The sequence below is a fragment of the Bos taurus genome, chromosome 12 (assembly GCF_002263795.3).
Source record: "Bos taurus isolate L1 Dominette 01449 registration number 42190680 breed Hereford chromosome 12, ARS-UCD2.0, whole genome shotgun sequence".
Lineage (NCBI taxonomy): Eukaryota > Metazoa > Chordata > Mammalia > Artiodactyla > Bovidae > Bos > Bos taurus.
The window spans coordinates 52,211,872-52,234,054 of NC_037339.1; the positions used below are offsets into that span (position 1 = coordinate 52,211,872).

The following is a 22,183-nucleotide window of genomic DNA, read 5'->3' on the forward strand; positions in this document are numbered from 1 at the left end:
ATCAAACCCAAAGATATCATTTCATGTAATTCAAAATTAACTAAGATAACTGATTACATTCAAAATCACACATATTTAATAAAGCTAATATGCAACATTACTTAAAAATATTACTCAAAATACTTTGATTTTAAACAGATCATTATGGAAAGCTTTTTTTTTTGCTCATTAACATTTAATAGCAAGTGGATGATTTAAAAAAGTTCTACTAAATATAGTAACATAGAATCTTAATGATGTGAATTCAAAATGAGTGTTTATAAAATGGGAACAAGTAAATAAGAACTATAAACTTAAGCTAAAATGGATAAAAACAAAACTTGTTAAAATAATACTTTCATATTGAATATATATGTATACCTATGGCTGATTCATGTTGACGTTTGACAGAAAACAGCAAAATTCTGTAAAACATTTATCCTTCAATAAAAAATAAATTAATTAAAAAAAAGAATACCTTCATAAGCATTTTGTTAGTTTTGTAGTAACAAACTTTAAAAAAGTTCTGTGGGTGAACAGTAATAATAATGGGTAAGAGAAGGTAATAAAAATACTACAGTTGTTAGGTAAGTAAGAAACTCACTTTTAAACACCTACCTTTATTATTTCCAAGTCCATAATCAAATCCTTGGGCACTGCAACTTGCCCCTTTATTAAAAGCTTGTACTGAGAAAGGGCTTGGAGGAGGAGTTTGAGGATTTTGATCCAGAAGAACTTGTTCTACAATAAAAGGAACATCTATAAAATTAGCTTCTTATATGCTATTCTCTATAGAATAAAGAGAGAAAATGGCAAGAAAGATTTTTATGATGAGTAAATTTCAAAATAACCTCACATTTAGATTTGATAATAAGTCTACCAGTTAGGTCACTGACACCGACAAAGTGCACGACAAAGCTTTGTTTTCATCTATCAAATTCACTATTATATTTAGAAATGGAATATGCTGTTATAGAGTCAATTTGCTTTTATTGTGGCAGGATATATCACTGAATGTATATTAATATTTCTGGACCAGGAACTTATATTTGTAACAAACTTATAAAAGGACATTTTATAAAATAAAAACGGATGTCCCATAAATCAGAAATGAAAATATCTTCTATACCAGTATTCAAATAGAAAAGCATCTTCAAAATATCTAAGTCTATGGTATCAAAAGAAATTTTCACTTATAAAATATTTTAAATTCTTAATGTGAAAATTATGGAAAATTTAACTTTGTACTTATTTTTACTCATTATATAAAAGATATGTTCCCTAAATGGACGGATGATAAACCTGGTTTTATAAGCACTTTTATTAACAATGTAACTAATAAAAGGCAAAATAAAATCTATCAAATGAATGGTGAAAAAGAGAAAATAGTATTTATTCCATTAAAACAACATTATGAATAGCTGATGGTTTAAAATATACTTTAAAATTTATATCCCTTTAAACTGAAAATGGAATTAGAAGAAAGTAGCAATGTTTTCTTCCTACCCATAAGTCAGAATTCTGCTGTACTGGCGGTAGTGTATGCTAACTCTTTACCAGCATGTCTAGGCTTTTTTTCCCCCAAGAAACTAATCCTAGCACTTCTCTTAGGCAAAACTCTTCAGTATGAGGTGTTTCAGCAGTGAAATATTTCTTCTGAAATTCACCCAGGAACAGCAATCTGAATGGAAAAGACAGCTCTGCTCTCACCCTCTAGACTGAGAAAGTCTAAGTACCAAGTATGTCTGTTTTGACCACAGCAGTATCTTTGCCTATTAGCTTTATCTACAGACATCAAAGACCTACAAAGGATTTTTACAAAGAGGAAAGGTTTTGTTTTATTTACGCTGCTCTATATGAATAAATTACTATAGTGAAAAATCTTATTTCCATACTAAATTCAGTCACATACTAATACCAATGAGCAGACTATTTGAGTAACACATCAAACTAGTCTTAGTGACTAAGGCACTAGCTTTTTATTTCTTTCCTATAACCCTAGATTTTATGTCAAAATATTAAGATTCACACTACACACACACACACACACACACACACACAGAGCAAAAAATCATTAAGCGATTACAGAGAAATTTAAACTTCTCTTAACACCTCTTTTAGGGATGAGTATATACTTTAGTAGAAACAACATCCTGATTTAAGAAGCATTTTATACGGAAAGAACCTTCTACTTTCTAAATAGATGGGAATACAGCTTCCCATACTAAAACTTACTCCTAAGTATGGAAAGCATCTTACATTTTAACAACAATAGCTAATCTTACCATCTGCCAGCTTTGTTATTTGTTCACCTAACTTTCATATTCAACTTATAAATTATCTCCATTTTGTAAATGAGAAAACAGAGGCACAGAGATACCAGGTAATTTGGCCAGAGTCATACAATTGAAAAGCTACAGAGCTGGCATTAGTACCCTGGCAATGCAGTTCCAGAGCCCAGTGTTACAATTTATGCTCACTGCTAGTTAAAATGATTGCTGTTGTTTGTTGTTTAGTCACTAAGCTGTATCCAACTCTTTTGCAACATGATGGGCTGTAGCTCAGGCTCCTCTGTCCTCCCAGGCAAGAATACTGGAGTGGGTTGCCATTTCCTTCTCCAGGGGATCTTCCCAACCCAGGGATCGAACCCATGTCTCCTGTGTCGCAGGTGGAGCCTTTACCTGTGAGTCACTATGGAAGCCTTGGTGTTAAAAGCTAGAATGATTACTAAGCTACAAAGGCTCTGGCAGTCACTTAAACCAGTCTCAGATTATTTAATTATGTTTATAAAAAGCTGATCTCACTTTAGGTTATTTTCATTTGTATCTCAATATCCCTGTATAATGGAAATGTTTAAAGACTGATGGATATGTAATAAATATATTACTAATACATATGTAGTAAGTATACTATAACTGCTAAAGTTATTTTGTAAAATGTCTGATTTACGTGAAATGAAGTCTTCTATTTTTCAAAACATAATGAAGAACAGTTCAATTCTCTCAGAACATTATTTTATGATGATATCATCCTTGAATAAGAAATAAGAAAGCAGGTTTTACAAGACCAATTCCTATGTTTCACATTTCCTTTTAATTCTCTTCTTTTATGTGTATTCATTTAGCACCTAGGTATTTCACACAGCAAGTTCAACACTTGCAAGACTTTTAAACCTTCAGCTTTGATTTTACTTCAAAAATAAACACACATAAAAGCTCTTTACAACAAAAGAAATACAGTACACTTTAAATTTCTGATTGCAAAGGTAAATCAGAATAAATCACAAATTTAAGCCAACTTGCCATCTTCATGCCGGAGGTACTGGTTTCCGCCTCTGTCTCTAGCTAAGGACCATGCCTCTCCTTCATCACTCTCACAGAACTCTACCATGCTGTTCTTATCCAGCTGCACCCATGTACCTTCAGAATTGGTTACCTAGTACATAACAAAAAGCATGATTGATTGGCTTGATTCTTTCAGAGCACTCAGGCTGAAAACCAGCAAAAAGTTTGAGCAATTATTCCAGTAACTCTCTAACATCAAGTTAGTTTCTGAAATTAAGACCACAGCCTGAGGTAAGACAGAAATCAATCAACAGTCTCGTAAAATAATGCTCACTGACGACTTTAGTAAAAACAGTATGTTTTTAAGGCACAGGATAATTCATATATAAATTTAAATGGTACCCCAAAACACATGGCTCTTTGTTTGGCTCGTAAACTGTCCTAACACAGCACACTTTCTATCACTTAGGTTGACAGTGCCTACAATGCAACTTGAATGTGACCCTGACACTGAGAAATAGCATGACACACTACATCATCAGCTGAGGCAAATGCCAGAGTGGACTAAAGAGGAATGTTATTTGCTCAGGACTTCAGTGAGACACACGAATGGGAACAAAGAAATGAAACGGTTTAAACACATCTCCATGCTGAGTCATAGCAAATATTTTAAAGTGCTGTTCATCCATGACAGTATAGTACACATCTGTAATAACGGAAAGATATGTGCAAATACCGAACACTTATAAACAGTACAAATCATTTTGCTACATTGCTTTCACAAGAATAATTATGAGAATAAAATTATTTTAAAAAAGCACAGAAAAATTGCATTAGTATTTTCAACACAAGTAAAGATAAAGAACATTAACATTTAAAAACCTGGGATGGAAATGGCAACCTCTGGAAGAAAGAGATGCTTTGGTTGTATTATATTAAGAATGAATGTCTTAGAAGTCATGAAGCTACAAGAATCCATACCTCTCCCACTGCTTTGACTTTGTTTCCCAGAACTAACATTCCAATTGGGATACCTCTAAGGTTAGGGCAGCTTCTGATGTTGTGACCGGAAGGTCCCGTCTTCACTACCTTGTACATGCCTGGCCCTCCTCGCAAGAACGGCATATCTTGTTCTTGCATTGTGGCTTCCTGTGGGCAGCAGGAGTTTATGTCTTTGAAAAAGTCATCAGTATTAGTTTTAGGTTCCTGAAAATTTGAATAGGAAAAAGAAAGTAAACAAAATACAATCTATTATCACTTTCAACATACTCTTCTTAATAGCTTTTAAAGCAAGTTCATAATACACCAACTAAGAAAAAGAACACATATACAGAAATAACTGAAGTGTTTGTTAACACTATGTTAAAGAATCTTTCCGTTATTCAATTCTGAATAATGTTTAAAATAGAGCTGGAGACGAAAATTATAGCAGGAGAGCAGCCGAACTTTAGCTCCTGTCCCCTCTAATTTGAGGAACATGGTAGTACTTGATTTTACGTCTATCTATCAGTGAAATATTTAACAATAGGAGAAATGAAAATAATTTACTATATGAACCACAACTGAAGAATTCTGAATCATTATTATTGCATTGCTGCCTGTTGGTATAGGTTAAAAAGTCTAAATCTTCATTTTTTTCCATTTTTGTTTGTAATAACTATTAACAAATAGGAAAACAGGTATAAAAATTCTGGAGACTTATCTATAAACAGAGATAACAATGATGAAACGTGCAAGAAATATAACTACTCAATTTTAACTAGTTATGAATAAGTGTACTTATAAGAGTTTAATAACTCACCTTTTCTTAATATAGCACAAATAAAAGTCTCGTTGATTTGCTAGACTATTATTAGACAGTGATATATTAATGCTATTAACAGAAAAAGATGATCATGGTTTAATAGAGGAGAGATTAACATTGAAAAAGCAGTTTATATAATGTATTTGGATATCAGAATCACTTCTTAAATGAATGAAAAGAACATGCCTTAAACTATTTGTTGAATCTGAATGCCATGATGAAATCACTTTCTATATAAATGCAATAAAGAGAAATAACAACCTTCCCATATTTTCTCTTTTTCCCAACTAGATGTAAACAAAAGTTCCACACTGGAAGTTTTTTCATTGTTATTATTACTTCTTTAAAACACATCTAAACTGCACTTTAAAACATTTTTTTCTATTTATTTCTGTGGCCGCACCAGGTCTCAGCTGGGGCACATGGATCTTTCAGCTGTGGTATGTGGGATCTAGTTCCCCGCCCAGGGATGGAACCCAGGCCCCCTGTATTGGGAGCGAGGAGTCTTAGCCAGTAGACCACCAGGGAAGTCCCGAAACTGCACTTTTAAACACAATGATACAGGCTCTACAAATGGCTTTATTCAAATACAGTAAAAAATGATCATCATGGAACACTTATGCAAACACTAGGTTAAAATTAAATTGATATTTAGTTATGTTATAAATAGGGTAAAATTTAAAGATCTAATATATTATGCAAGATAAAATATGACTGAATAGCTCTATCTCTAAGAGAAGTATCATTCTAAAAGATATGTATAGATGTCCATTATGTAGTAGAAATTAAAAATAAAATCATAAGGTTAAAAAATATAGATTCAAAAATTCTCTGTACCTGTGACTTCAATATAGGATTGGTCTGGAAATTTTTAAATCCATTATTAACCTTCACATAATATCTTGCAAATCTCACTGTGGTGATGAACAATCATCAATTTTCACTTACACAAATACAAGGAATGGACAATATTTACTTACATTTTCTACAATTTTGTATCATATTAATCTAACACTTAGTTATTCATTGACAATTTCATGAAAATGAGAATTTTAACTATTTGAAAAATTTTAAATCTAAAATAAAATATGCATTTATATACCTATTTTTGCAATATTTGTAAAAATTTATACATGTGCACACCTATAAGAATATAAAGACAGTATTCAAAATAAAATCGAGAGTAAGGTTTAAACTTTAATTGGGCTATTTTACTCACCAGGTTTTCAGTAAACATTTGAAATGTCTAGAAATAAATAATTTTAGCAAATACATCATTTAGTTGTAGCAAACACAACTATTTCATAGTTTTTTTTTAAGAGTAAAATTAGTCATACGTACAACTGATGTTTTAAAAATTACATGGTATGATGTAAAAACTAAGCCAATAGTAATAGATTTAGTGAAAAAACATCTTCACTGGTCTTTATGATACATCTTGAGCATTTAATTAAGTTTTGACAACATTTCTCATTTGACCACTCAGGGTAACAGTGAGAGAAAAGTCTTGGCAAAAACTAATAATAACAGCAAGTTCTTTACTGAATTGACAACATATGAAGACTGTATTAAAATATTTAATATTTTATTGATTAAAGAAATATATAAATTAATAAATGTACAGCGAAGTTTATCCTTTTTTAAAAATACTGCACAGTATAAAAAGAACTGATAGACCTAAAATCACAGAACTATGTCTGTTATTCTCAAGCAATTCTAAAATTCACGTTTTATTTAATACAGAAATTTAAGACCTGGGCACCATCATATGAAACTGATGAACTGCAATGTTATTTTTTGCTCCTTGCAATTCCATCCCATTCTTATATGAATATTCAAAACAGCACTGAGCAAGGCTAGGGAAAAAACAGAATAGCTGTGGGGTTGAAATTCTCCCACTTAATAAGCGAGGTCTGAAAAAGCCAGACTTGTATACAATTGCTGGAGAAGCTAGTCATAAAATTAAATATAGCAAATCTGAAGTCAAGTAAAAGTTGAATAATGCAGTCTTTGGCAGAAATAGAGGGAAAGGGTTTATGGGCAAACTCAATTGCAGTACTTGGTATGTAAATTGTTTTCAGCAAAAAAAAAAAAAAATATTAATCTTAAGCACAGGCTTCAAAGATATAATGTAAAATTTGTTATACATGCTGAAATACCTGCACAATGTATGATTGTTCCTTACAGTTAACTCACCTGGGGGAAAAAAGCTTTGGAAGTCCATGCAAATACGTCCAAATCCCTGACTCCTGGGCTAGCATTAAAGATATTCTGAGTGACAAAGTTTAGGAAAGAAAAATATCAACAAAGAAAGGGAACAGGAGATGATCTGCAGAAGATGCGTTCACAGGAGTAACAACGTTCTGTACGCCAGCACCAGCACCAGAGTATTATTTCACTACAGGGAAACTGAAGCCACCTGAGTAAACCACACAGCAAAGAAATTCTCATACGTAAGTTTTTGTCAAAAGCTCTCCATGGATATAGTGTGTCATGCCATTTGCTACAATTAAGAGTTAGACATTGATTTCAAGCTTCAGACAGTGCAAGAAGGACAACTTAAAACTCCTTTAAATGACTGACGTATTGACGTATCTGTTCCAGTAAAGCCAGATTTGTTTTATGACAAAAAAAAAAAAACAGTCTGCTGTTTATAAAGACAAGGTGAAGAATGCAGATTGTATAGATAGTATAACTAGTACTACGAATAATAAGCGCATGTAATTAGTATATGTGAACTTGTTATTACTTTTTTAAGTACAAAAAAAAATCAGAAAGTAAAAAAAGTCTAATTCATTTTTTCACTTTTGCTCTCTTCTATAAGTGGGGGAAAAAAATCACTTGGAAATGTTACTGAAAGCTGTCGGCAAATTTGGTAAGAAAAACAGAGAAAAAAACAATCTGAATTTTTATCAAAAGGTAGACCTAGTTTTCTCCATCTCAAAAGTTTAGGAAATGCACAGAACATTTAGAATCTCTACATACAGTCTAAAAATATTCTGTTAAGGAACAACCAATTCACAGCAACATGGTCCCAGAAAAATCAACATTTTCACAAAATGTTTTCATGACAATTAAAATGATATACATCTACATAGATATATCATTCTATTAAATATATTTACTTGATCTGAACTGAAAATCTTTTCAGAAACTAGCAATTACACAATTTTACTGCTTATATAAATACAAAAAAGAGGACATTAAAAATGTCAATGAAAGTTGTGAACAACAAAATTCCCAACCAACTGTAAGCCATTTTACATAATGAGAATTTATTTCATATTCTCCAGTTTTGTGTCTTCCTCATGTATATACGTATATGAACAGATATAGATACATATCCATATACATACACCTATGCTAACACAGACATATAAGACATATAAAAGCCAGGGAAAAAGTGCTTCTATTAATGTGTCTACAGATAAACGCAAAACAAAAAACAAAAACCAAAGCTCCCTCCACATTTAAAAATAGATAGCAGATTAGGTGAAGTGGATACATGTTGCAAAGCATTCTGAAATGCCATTTTGGGGGTGAAAAAGTGTCCTTATTGGTTCATCCATGTATATAAGAATTTGCGGAGTATTTGCTCAAAGGTTTTTCTCCTTTTCAGAGAATAGTGGTACAGACTTTTGGACTAAAACAATGTCAATGTTTTTTAGCATATTCTATTTTTTAGCATAATTTTTTCTACTATTAAAAGCAATGTGAAAAACATTGTAGGAAGTAATGCAGATTGAGTTAGGAATAAAGAAGCAATGTGGTGACTGACAATTTCAAAAATTTTATATTTATTTCAGTGTTTAAACTCAGTGACTCTGACAGCATGAGTTAATATGCCCTCATGCTAACTTGAAATAGCTTGAGATACCTTAAAGTGATGTAACTGCTAACCATGGTAACAAATTGCCAATACAATTTGTACATGTTAATTATATGTGGATTCAAATTTGACACTTCTTTTGCTTTGTTCTACATTTGTAGAAAATTCTTAGTGTATACTGGTTTATTGTAAGGCTATTTTTAAAACGTGGTATCTTAACAATACTGCATTTATCAAGTATCAAAAAAGCACCAAACAGAAAACTGAAGTTTAAAAATAAAATATACTGCATAGTTTCTTTTGAAAACACAGGGAAACTTAATCTAAAGATATAAACATGCATGAAAATATTAATTTCCTCAAAGTCTCAATTTCTCACCATTAAAACATATAAATTAGTTTTCATATTGTATAATTTTATAGACTAATGAGTACCATTACATATGTATGTATATACATATATATACATACACAAATACACACATATCTACAATAATCTAAGTCATCTTATCCTCAAAGACTATTCTGAAGGCAAAAAAGTTCTGCCAAATAAAATTAGAAAACTAAAGTATGCTAAAAATCTAACTAAATTGATGAGCACCAAATTGCAGCTTTAAGACAATAAGCTTCAAGGCATAGAAGAGACAAAATAAAAGAATAATTTTTATGGTGAAATACATGACCAAACATTCCCAATGCTTGAGCACAGAGTTAGGAATTACCATTTTTAAAATGAAAAAGATAAGTATCTCAGGAGAATTAAATACAACATATAGTGTATGTTGTGACAGTGTTATTTTAAAGGCCTCAATTCCATTTTGTTTAGGAAACTTAAATGTCAAGCTTAAGAATGAAATGAAGCTTTTGACACCCATCTAAGGACAACATATTTATTAACGGTGTAGTAAGTAAACATTTAGTATTTACTAAGACTGAAAAACAGGTCTATGCATACACATACACACAAATTTGCTAAGAAAACAAAACTAATAAATCTGAGGTATATTAAAGCTGTGACTACCATGCATCATTAGGTATCCCAAAAGAATTAAACTGGACATAAAAGGCATGAAATATATGCTAATTTTACCAAGTACTCTGAGTAATGTTATATGAGAATATCAAATGATATTTTTCCTTCTCTCCTCCAAATCTTCAGAGTCCCCAAATTTAGAAAAATCAACCAACTTTCTATATGTGAACATCAATCAGCCTAAGTAGGTAGAAAGTGGTTTGTATAATTGCATGGAGACTCAAGTTGCTTCTATAAGAATTTGAATAATATTAGCATTGTAAATATATCTGTGAATATTTCTAATGAGGTATCATCTACTTTCCTTGATATAAACTTTGTCACTCAACCTCACAATGTTAAAAGACCTCATTTATGACAAAGTAGACAATGAAGCGTGCCTATAAATTTCAAATCTCTAGTATCTATTTTTGTAATAGAAGTAAACTTGCTTTCCAAAAAATTTAGGCTCTATCACAGGCACTCAAATGTTTCCCAAGTCATGTGCATAAATTATTTTTTCTCTCTTTTTAAACTTATTATTTTCCCTGGTGTATGAAACATTCTACTAGCTTAATGTGCAGTTTCCAAATCTTAAGAATTTTAATTTAAAATCAGCTTTCCCCAGGTATCCTTGAACATACATCACAGTATTCATTCTCATTTAACCATTAGGGTTATGAGCATTCGTATTTATTTAATTGTGGAATTCTAGCCAAAATAATATGATTTTTACAGCTATATTTACTTTATCCTCTTATAACTGTATTTGCCCTTATGTCTTCACTAGATGAAGGTAGACTAAACACACAAGCATGGGCTTTGGAATTATATGGACTGGAGTTTAGAACTAGCTCCACTACTTACTACTTATGATCTTGGGAGAATAGTTCTCTTCTCTCATTGGAAAAATGAGAATAATACAAACTTAACATCAAATGGATATACTGAAAATTAAATGAGAGAATAAAGGTAAGAAGCATAAGACAGTCAGAAATTATTTTAAGCAGTATGATCATACTAAATGCTAAGAATTAAAATTTAGCATTCAACAAATGTTGAAAGTCTGCCACAAACTAAATGAAATATTTAACACTTTGGAAGAAACAAACAGGAGTAACAGGGGATCTTAAGTGAGTCCTAACCCTTAAGGAGATTAGAAACAGAAATAAGAGGTATATAAATACAACTGGGCTAAAGAGAAGGAAAATAAACTAGGCATTATGAGTAGCTGGAGAAAGATGTAAGCCTTTTCTGCTTTTACAAAGTGCTACCTGAGCAGGAAGGGAGAAAGTTAATTTCCCCAGTATGTAGAATCTTTCTGTCCTCAATTCATGCTTCACCCTTATTAACTATTAGTTACCAAACGCAGCATGACTTCGTAACTTTGGACATTTGATTCTCTAATGTGAAATTCCTTAACTCTTTTACGGCAATTTTTCTTTGAAACCTCCTCAAATGTCACCTCCTAAGTGAAGCCACTCTGTAACTCATCATCATGCAACTTAACTTTGTGAATACTGTACATCTATCACATTACACAGAGAGCACTCTAAGGACAAGAATTGCACTCTTAATTATTTTGTATCCCCTCCCCTCTGCCTCTTCACCCAACACCTTCTTCCCAGCTTAGTGTCTGGTACATAGTAGGGACTCATATGCTGAATGAACAATTAGTGAAGTGATAACTAACTACATGGATGAACAATGTCAACAGAAATTTTTGAGCCTGGCCAATTAGGAAAGTATTAGAAAAGTTGCGGGGGAGGGGGGGGGAAGGAAGCAAAAGCATTTTAGACAAATGAAATAACATAAACAGAGACTAAAATGTAACGTTAAACAGTGTATTCTAAAAGGGGCAATAAGTCTAACAGACCATGAGTACCTCACAAGGAAGTATCTGTGTTCTTCATAGTTATCCTGATTCTTTCCACTGATTTAAAAGTCGTTTTAGAAAGAACACTCATAATATGAATGTCTAATGCTATTTAATCTTTAAACAAGAGCATTACTAAAGTCATATTTGAACCAAATTAGGGTGTCATTATTTTTTAGTAAATTAATGACATTTAAGGGCTTCCCTGGTGACTCAGACAGTACACAATCTGTCTGCAATGAAGGAGAACAAGGTTTGATCCCTGGGTTGGGAAGATCCCCTGGAGAAGGGAAAGGCACCCTACTCCAGTACTCTTGCCTGGAGAACCCCATGGTCAGAGGAGCCTGGCAGACTACAGTCCATGGGGTCACAAAGAGTCAGACAGGGCTGAGAGACTAACACTTTTACTTTCAATGACATCTAAATAGAACTACTGCCAGTCAGGCCAAAATGTGGCTAAAGAACATATCTACAACGAAAACCAGTGTTCTGCAATATGAGTACAGAAACAGGACAGGGTAACAAAAATCACTTTAAAGTTTATTCTAAATATGGCTATTTATGGTAATCTTTTTAAAAAACAGATCATCAAATATTCAGTGTTCAGTTTCCAATCCCTACCCCTATTCTCCCCATCAGTTTGCTTGAGTCAGGCTCCAAATATGGTACATCCATGCATGTGAACACAAAATTCTTTTAACTAGACAAAGTTGAACACGGTAACGTAAAGATTGCTCAAGGAAACTTTTTGGTACTTTTGCATCTTTTTAAGTGAGTGGCATCAATCCTTGATAATCTCTAATTTTATTTCAAACCTGCCAGCTTTCTGTTTAACTGAATAGTTTTTACAATGGTTAGCCATAACTGACAGCTGATTCATTCACCAACGAAGTATAAAAAGGCAAAGTAGGTGGCAAGTTATGTCTCCAGTAGTAAAAGAAGTAAGAGATGCAAAGGAAGCAGCAGCAAAGTACATTTCTTTAGCTGTATTAGTTCCCTGAGGGGATGAGATGGAATCATATGCTCTGTCCTGCAGAGTAAGGTACTCATGAAAAGCTTACTGACTGTCGAAGAGGCCTGACCTGGTCCTAAAAATCAAAACCCTGGGAAATCAGCCTGTTCCTGCCTATGCCAGGCTCTGACTCCAGTTTTATCTAACATCCACACTGAAGCAACTTTACACCAGTTCTGTCTGAAGCCCCATGCCAGTTGTCACACATATCCTCTGTCCTCTTTGGTCAAAAACATGCAATGCAAATCCTTATTTAGGTCATCTACCTGTCCTCTTATTTGTATACCAGAACTATGTTAGGCATCTTCCTGATCCAACAGCTAGTTATTCCCATTTGTCCCATAACTTTATACTGTACCTAATGGGACCCTTTCTCTGATGGTAAACAAACTCACTTTCAAACCTCGCAGGTCACAGTGTTGCCAGCACCTGTATATGTGGATGTGGCCACATTAACGATCCATTTCATTCAATAAAATGCTCTAAGTATGAAATCAATTTCAAATATGCTACATTATCACACAAATTGCCTGTCTCCTTCCAGCTCTTTTAGTGCAGTGTGTTCACTATACTGTTGCATTTTATTAAGTCCTCCAAGTCCCTTGGACCCTCCACTAATCCTTTCACATTTCTAACTTAAGCTGCAACCCACAGCTGGTGCTCTCAATCGCTCTTTCATCAGCACCTGAAATTTCCTTTTGTCCCTATTTCAGCAGCCCAGGAAGTTCTGGCCAGCACTGTCTGCTTTCCTGGCTCTTTTAATTCTGGAGACTCAGGGCCATGGGGGAAGAAGGGTGTCTCCAGGATGCATCTATCCAGTGGTCTCACTGGGTCCTTCCTGGTGCAACAATCCCCAAACAAGTAGTTTTCTTTGTCAGATCGTGCTGTTTCTCTCAAATATTACTACAAATTCTTATGGCTTTTCTAAACTCTCTAACATAACTCAGTTGTTTTAGTCTCAGCTAATGGCTTTTCTCTCTTCTCTGGAAATGATGGTTTCTTTCACCTCTTCCCTTTCTCCCTCATTCCTAAAAACTTACCTACTGCCACACACACCATCTCCCCATTCACAGAAACAATTCACCAGTGTGCCCTCAATTCCATTTTCTCCTCTTTTTTCAGCCTTCAGATTCCTTTTCTGTATCTTTGATGCCCACCTTTTCTACTGGCATCTTTTAATTTATAAGGATCTCAAGTCACTATCATCCTTAAAAATTAAGGAACCAGAAAAATCTCAGCCTTCTCAGTGATACCAGATACTCTGAGTTACATCAAAAGAGAATTCATGTCATGTTTCAACATAAAGACAAACTAGAAAATACCAAAAGCTACTTCCTTTTGCTTTCTGTCTCCAATAAAGTCAGTGATAACCTCTTCATTCACACAGCAGTGGAAAGCCATCGAGTATTTGTATGGCTCACTCCATTTACCTCCTCTCTCTCTGACCTCACAACTGTCTGCTAAAACCCATTTCTTGGCTAAAGTTTAAAAGCATCAAGTAACAGAACATGAGGATTCCAAAACGAAGCCACGGGGTTCAGAACACTCCCTGCTCATCCTTGCTACCTTTGTTTCTCTCTTGTCTTGTCTGTATGAATATCCTCCTCCTCCAAAAGCACCTCCTCAAATGAGCCACAAAGGAATTAGGAAAAAAAATTGTGAAGCAGAGGATGTCGTAAAGATAATATAATCTAACATAATGCCCTATTAGGGTCTTAAAATACACAAAACCCTATATTGGTCAAAATTTAAAATATAAACTGCTAACAAAATAAACACAATGGCTACTGTAATTACTGCTTTAAAATATCATCTTCATTATCCTGAAGAATATTTGGTTACTATAATGAGAGATGGATTAAAAGCATTCAAGGGAAAGTTTCTAGCCCCAGATTAAAAAAAAACAAAAAAACAAAAAAAAGCAGTAGACCAAAACTCTCTAGACTTTCTTTATCATGCATCTATTAGTTAAAAATATATAGACAGCTTCTTTCCCCATTGTACTATATAAAACAAATACAAAAGAACAGAAAAAAGAATGTTTAATAAATCCAAACAGAAGTTCTATTATGTTCTTTCCAAAAGCATCATTTTATATAACCACCCTTTTGGAGAACATTACTCTGGACTATCAAGGAGAAAAACAAACAACATAGGGACTGATTTGATAGAGCGAGCTTTATGCACTGATTCTTTTTAAAGAAATTCTTAGTTTAAAATACTAAGGTTATTTTTAAAATAAAAATTTATCTGTAGTATATATTAGCAGTGTCATGTCATTAATGTCATTCTTCAACATAAAGTCAAACTAGAAAATACTAAGAGCTACTTCCTTTACCTTTCTATCTCCAGTAAAGTCATATATTTGGTTGAGATGAAAAGGAAAACAAAAAAATCACACATTTCTGCTCAAATTATAAAGAGAGCCATGGGTTCCTATCAGAGTTAGTGACTTTTGAGCACTGGCTATATGTACTCCACTGCATCTCTCAAAGAGGCTAATAGAACTCTCACAGACTCTGAGATTCAACTAGAGCACTATGGCACTGCAAGTTTAAAAATCCATCTTGTTTTAATGAGGTAGTATCATACACCAAGAAAGAAAAGATTCAAACTTAAGACAACACACAAAATTACAAAACGCTACCAAAAAAAAAAAAAATCATACGTGTTTTTGAAATGAATAGTAATACCGAATTCTTAAATTTTAGTGTTGAGTTCATTCCAAACAGTAGTGTGAATAAGGAAGGAAAAAAAATGTCAACTACTCTCATTAGCCACTCTCATTCCCTGTCTCCCTGGAAAGAAATCAGTAGGCCTAGTTTTAATTTACTGCTTCCTCCTGTAATGGACTATATAGTATTAAAGGCCTTAGCCTTGCCAAACTTCACCTTTATTAAACAGAAGCTCTCAGAATTCAAGCACTTGAAGTTATTTAGTTGTGGTTTACCTCAGAACTGAGAAGCCTTAATTAAAGAAAGCCCTGTAATGAGGACAGGGTACCCCTATAATCGTCTTTAAAACCACCTTTTACTTACGTCAACAGGGACCAGAAGACTTTTCCCAAGATGCTGATTAAAAGAGAGGCACCAGGCTTCGGTATAACCGTTCATGTTAGGAACATACTTCTTTATCGTCTCATCATTGAGCCTCAGCCACACACCATCATCATTGTGGATCTATGGGATACAAGCAACAGAAACAAGCCATGCCCGCCTGTCACTCCGAGGAAGGTAGCAAAGTTCTGAAAGGCTCAAAGCAGGCAAATAATGGTGGACATGGAGATTAAGAACCTAGTTTTTGCATAAGTATGGGAGAACCTTTTAGGAAAACAACCAGCAAGCCAAGCAATACGATAATCCACATGGTGAGATAATAAAACACATTGTCACTTAGAAGTAAAAGCACAAAGAAGTCACACTTTGAGATAAACACTTCAATAATAAAAGCAGAGGTTTCCCAAAAGAATACAAGCCTTTCTTCCCCTCAATTTAGATTTTAATAATCAGAAGTTACGTAATTGTATTATTAGAAAAATGTCCTGTCCAAAGTTAAGTGATACAATAAACACATACAAAAGCAAACAACATTTTAAAAGTTCAAGAAAAACCACTCATTTTCACTGAATTCTCATACTGGCTCTGACTAGTATGTTAATTTTTATGCTAAAAATATAATTTTAGTTATTTATTGATAAAGAAAAATAAATGCAATATTTGAAACTCAATGAATAAATTTTTAAATTCTGTGAAACAATTTTCCAAATACTACCCAAACTGCTTAAAACATATTCTAACAAAAAATTTAGTAACCTTATATCATGCAAACAGTGCAAAAATTTTTCATCCAAAATTTATTACCAAGTGTTTCTTTACAAATTACCTCATCAATGAAAGTGATGGTTCCATTGACCTTCACTATGCCTATCTGCTCACTCTGAAGAGAAGGGTGGCTACGGATACGCAGCCCTGCACTGTCCTTGGCCACAAATTTTCGAACCTGAGAAAGGCAAAGACAGACAGATGAAACAGGGAAATCATGGAAGAGAGACCTTATAAGTGGTAAGAGATAAACAGACTTGAAAGTATAATTCTGAGAAAGCTTCCAAAATTATTTGTAGCTGGTCTTCCTGTGCAAATAACAATGGCTTATTTTTAACAATAAAGAGAACATTTTTAAGTATAAAACTGTAAATCACTGAAAAAAATAGAAAATTATTTGTATATTAATAAGTTAATTTCTAAACTTTGAAGACATGATAAAAAGGAAAAAAAAAGAGCCTTTTTTTCCTTTTAGGAAGGTATGATATAAATTCTATTACCCATGTTTCTTTTTTTTTTAATAAGTAAGTAGTTTACTAAAATTCCTATAGCACTTACTCTTTAGATGTTAGGAAATGAATTTAACAGCACAGGATACTTTAATCTTGAGAACTTTACACACTTTAATGTCAACAGACGTTTTGTTAATTGTAAACTTTCAATAACAGGAAGTATACAGAGTCTATAAATTACTATAGCATTATACCAAGAAACCAAAAAGTACAGTTTTATACTTGAATTACCATGAACTAGTCTTCAAGTTTATTTAGGAATACTTAGAATTCAAATACTGAAATAAGGAAAGTATTAGACATTGGATGGCCACCTTGAAGGATCAGTGAAGAAAATTAATAAATTTCAGACTGATTCATGTTCTGATTTCATTCTCCCCTAACCTTATTTGGTTGAGGCTCAGTCTTTGGTTTGACCAGCTGAGTTCCTGGTGGTATCATTCCTTTTGGTGGGTCTTTTACTTTGACTTCTAGGCCAGCATCTGTAAGAAAAGGAAGGGAACTGTAACATTTGAGAATATAAGGGAGGGAAGACCCTTAAACCTAACTTCATATACATTCACAGGCTGTTTTAGACAATTAAAAGAAATATCTGAATTCTGTCCTTCAAGGTAATTAATATTTAACAGCTAAGAAATAGATGAGTACTTGGAAAAATGACTGTGAGATTCCAAAGGGGAGTCTCAGGGATTCAGGAAAAGAGGAGGGGCTATAGACTGACTATATTAAATAATAATGAAAATTTTAAAATAACAAAAAAAGAAACCCTCGTGTGATTGAACATTATCTCATAACATCTGATCAGAGCACTACTTGTCATCTATAACAATTATCTCATGAGTAACAGGCAGCAAAGCTTGGTGTTTACAAGCTGGGACTCTCATGTTAGACTTGATTGTTCCTAATTCTGTCATTAACTGTTTGACTCTTTAAGAACAGCACCTAGTTCACTGAGCTGCTGTGAGAATGAAATGATTTTAAAAATACATATAGAATATATAAGATTGTATAAAAAATTTTGATATATATTAAATACTCAATAAATGTTAGCTATTAGCATCATCATTATCCTAATGAAAATTGTCCTTGCCTACAGTCAAGCAAGGTCCTAGCCTACTATCAGTTTGGTCACCTCTGGTGAAAGCTGAGTTAAGAAGTTAGGGAAGAAAATGAATGGTTCTAAGTGACTATGAATCTTTTTCTTCAATGTCATTCCAGAAAATATGTATGAATATAAGTGGATTTTTCTTATTTATGTTAGTTTTCTTTACCCACTATTAGCAAAGATTGGCAACCCATTCCAGTGTTCTTGCCTGGAGAATCCCAGGGATGGGGGAGCCTGGTGGGCTGCCGTCTATGGGGTTGCACAGAGTCGGACACGACTGAAGCGACTTAGCAGCAGCACCAGCAGCAGCAGCAAAGATAAAACCTTTCTTGACTGTCTCTACTTTTGAACTTCTGTAATTTGTATCCCTTGCATGTCACTTCTTATATTTTACTTCCTGTGATTTTGTTTGCCCCATTTATCTTGCAATCATCAGTAAGCTGTTCACTTGACAGGAACTGTCTTATCTAGAACAATGTTTCACTTAGAACCAACAGAAGTCTGCTGAACTAAAGGCTTTAAGGATACTCTGAAATAAAAGAGTACAGCAAAAGGCTGCAGCTAAAGGTGTCTAGGATGGTACAGATGAATCTGATATATCTAATCCTATGGTTGTTCTTTAGTTGCTAAGTTGGGTCTGACTCTTTTGTGACCCCATGGGCAGTAGAATGCCAGGTGTCTCTGTCCATGGGATTTCTCAGGCAAGAATACTGAAGTGGGTTGCCACTTCCTTCTCCAGGGGATCTTCCCAACCCAGGGATCAAACCCATGTCTCCTGCACTGGCAGGTGGATTCTTTACCACTTTGTCACCTGGGAAGCCCCAATCCTACAGTTACACTACATTTAATGCATATTCTATATGTCTACAGTTACATCAAGGTAAAGCACCTCTTTATCTTCACTGTAAAAACAAACTGAAGTTTCCCAAAGGGTATTTTGGCGGAATGTTGGAACAGTATTACTTTTATCTCTACCCCCCTCTATCTCTTCTCTACATGAAAAGGTTTCATGATAAGTATTAAATGAATTGAGAGGATTTTTAATTTCAGAATGTCTTAAAATTCCAAATATGATAATATGAATTGGATGAATATCTAAGATGAGACTACAATATATGGGGCATTCTAAATCTACCTGATCACAGGAACTCATTTGCTTGAGGAGCATTAGAAAATATAAGTGCTATAAGGAATCCATATTGATAAACTTTTTAGAGCTTTCTTGTCCAATTGCTGTCCAATACTTTTCTGACTGTAAAAGCATAAATATCGATGAGAATTACTTTCCAATATTGTAAGGTATTAAAAAAATGATTAAAATTGACATTGCTGTCCAAAGATGAAAGAGGCTGCTCACAGCCAGGAGAGGAAGACGCACCATGACGGGGAGACGAGGCACGCATGTGGTTACAGGGCAGCACGGAGGAGATGGAACTGACTAGGCACACTAGGGAACGCAGGAAAGGAGTCATGAGGGCTACAATGACTCATAAATTACTGTAAAATGTTAAGACCTTGTAAATGCACAAGTTAAGTACTCATTATAAAGGAGGACATGACGCTCCCTACAAGTTAGGAAGTCTGTCCACGTCTGTGATACATGGACAAGGGCAAGCTAGAACAGAAAGAGGATTTTGATTCTAGTTCTTTACACTAAGTAACTCACAACTTTAGAAAAATACCTATTTCAATGCCATCGATGGTAACATGAATAGTGTAGAGCCCAATAGCCCCTGGAGTCCAGTTGGCACAGTAAGTGCCATCATTATTGACACGAATCAGCATATTCTCACTGGGTCTGAAAGGAAATAAGATGAACACTGGAGTATTTACTTTGGTTAAACAGCTGACATCATCATGAGCATGTATCAGCAAACATTAAATTTCTGATTATATGATCACAATGACTAGCAATCTTACTGCCCTGTCATGGTGTTTTCCTACTCTCCATGATTAAATTCACTCTTTCCTCCTCACCACAAACCTCCAGCACCCCTCTTTCTGACTCTCAGCTGATTGCGACCTCATAAGTTTCTTCTTTTGAAAAACATAAGCAATCAGATACAACCTTAAGGTTGCAATTAGATTCAATCTCCTTTGCTCTACCTCCTGTTACAATGGCAGGAATGCCTGGGTCCTGTCCAGTGCCAGCCCCTCCGTTTGTGCTCTGGATCTCATTCACTCAACACTTCAGTGACACACTTCTCTTGCTCTCTTTTGTTCATCATTACCTTCTCCCACTTTACTGGATCATTTGCTTCATTTCTATAAAAACTTCAAAACGTCCCATCTTAAACACCTCCTGTTGATACCATACCTTTCCCTATAATACAGTCTCATAGCTCTTTCCCCATTTACAGCAAAACTTACCTGAACAATTGTCAACAACCACTCTCCATGTCATTTCCCATTCTCTTCCAACGCTTATCCTAACTATGCTTTTGCTCCCAATACTTCTCTGCAATTGATTATGTCACAGTCACCAATGTCCACCATGTCCCCAAATTCAGTGGCTGTTTCTTTATCTTCAGCAATCCTCAGTGGAATTCGATAATAACTTACAACTCCTCCTTTTTTGAAAAACCTTTTTGCTTCTGCAACATTCTTCTGATTGTTCTTGCATCTCACTGGCCACTCTTTCTAGGTGTTTTGTCGGCTCTCTCTTTTCTGACTACCTAGGATTGCCCCAGGACTTAGGTCTAGGTCTCCTGTTTTCTTTCAGTGTCATCTCTGCAGTTGATCATTCATCATTCATCAATTTTAAATACTGTATCTATAAAGATGATCAAAAATTTATTTCTGTTCTGAATTTCAAACTGGTATTTCCCATTGCCCTGGGAATAGCCCCTGATGAGCAAATAAAACAGTCGGCCAAAAAAACATGCTTCAGTTTGGAGTTAACAGAATTACTCAGAGCTGAAAATCAGAGTTCTCATAACTAAGTTCAATAACAAGTGCAACATATATTAAAATCACTCTGCCACTCCATTAGGTGACGGACAGAAGGAAATAAAAATAGAAAAAACAAGCCAATTTATATACTTTTAGATACGAGTTATTTCTGTATTACCTTAATATTATGTAACATATTGGCAGTATTTATAGTTCAATATAAATACATGCTTCCTGCAAATCTACACATTATAAAACCTGTCGTAAGTCTCTACTGGGAATTTTAAAATGCTATAAAATATTTCCTTAATAGACAAGAAAGTTGGAACTCATGGTGATCTTAGTTGTAAGCAGCTGACATGTCTTGGCTAAGCTTTGAGGAAATGATCCTTACCTCTTAGGAGTTGGTGATGCAAAACGCAGTTCTTCAAACGAGTAATTTTCATAAACCTTTAAGAAAGAGACCATCAAGAATCACAAAATCATTAGAATCATTCTTAACTAATGCAGTGACAGAACACTCAATAAATGGTACTGAGACAACTGGTTATCCATACAGGAGAAAAAGAAAAAAACTCAATTACCTACATCACACCACCTACAAAAGTAAATTCTAGGTGTGTTAAAGATGTACATGTAACAAACAAAACATCAACAAATTCAGAAGAAAAAAAGGACAATGTTTTGAGCATACTAAAATTTTAAATTTCTCCAAAACAAGGACACCATAAAGAAATGGCAAAGATCAGCCTTCACCTGAAAGGGATTTGTAATTCATTTAACCAAAATGGGATACAAAGCCATAATCCATAGAGAACATAGAGAACAAATTAATATAAAAGAGGGAAACAACACAAGAGAAAGGTAAGTAAGACAAATCACTGAAGAGGAAATCTGAAAGGCCAATAAACACTTAAAAAGTTACTCAACTGAACCAGAAATCAAGGAAATGAAAATGAAAACAAGATAACCGTATCACAGTCATCAAATTGTGGTGAGAACCAAATGCGGGTGAGAACATGAAGCACCTAACATTCTGACACACAAATCAGGGGCC

At 34.1% G+C, this 22,183-nt stretch overlaps 1 protein-coding gene across 1 annotated transcript in view; it reads right to left on the minus strand.

Annotated features, from left to right (window-relative positions):
* Window positions 1-22,183, minus strand: part of MYCBP2 (MYC binding protein 2) — a 270,674-nt gene that overhangs the window by 62,510 nt on the left and 185,981 nt on the right. Inside the window, 8 exon segments of the mRNA NM_001192817.3 lie at window positions 598-720; window positions 3,282-3,414; window positions 4,245-4,469; window positions 15,835-15,975; window positions 16,679-16,795; window positions 17,514-17,611; window positions 19,917-20,032; window positions 21,521-21,576. Coding sequence (NP_001179746.2) covers window positions 598-720; window positions 3,282-3,414; window positions 4,245-4,469; window positions 15,835-15,975; window positions 16,679-16,795; window positions 17,514-17,611; window positions 19,917-20,032; window positions 21,521-21,576 — 1,009 coding nt within the window.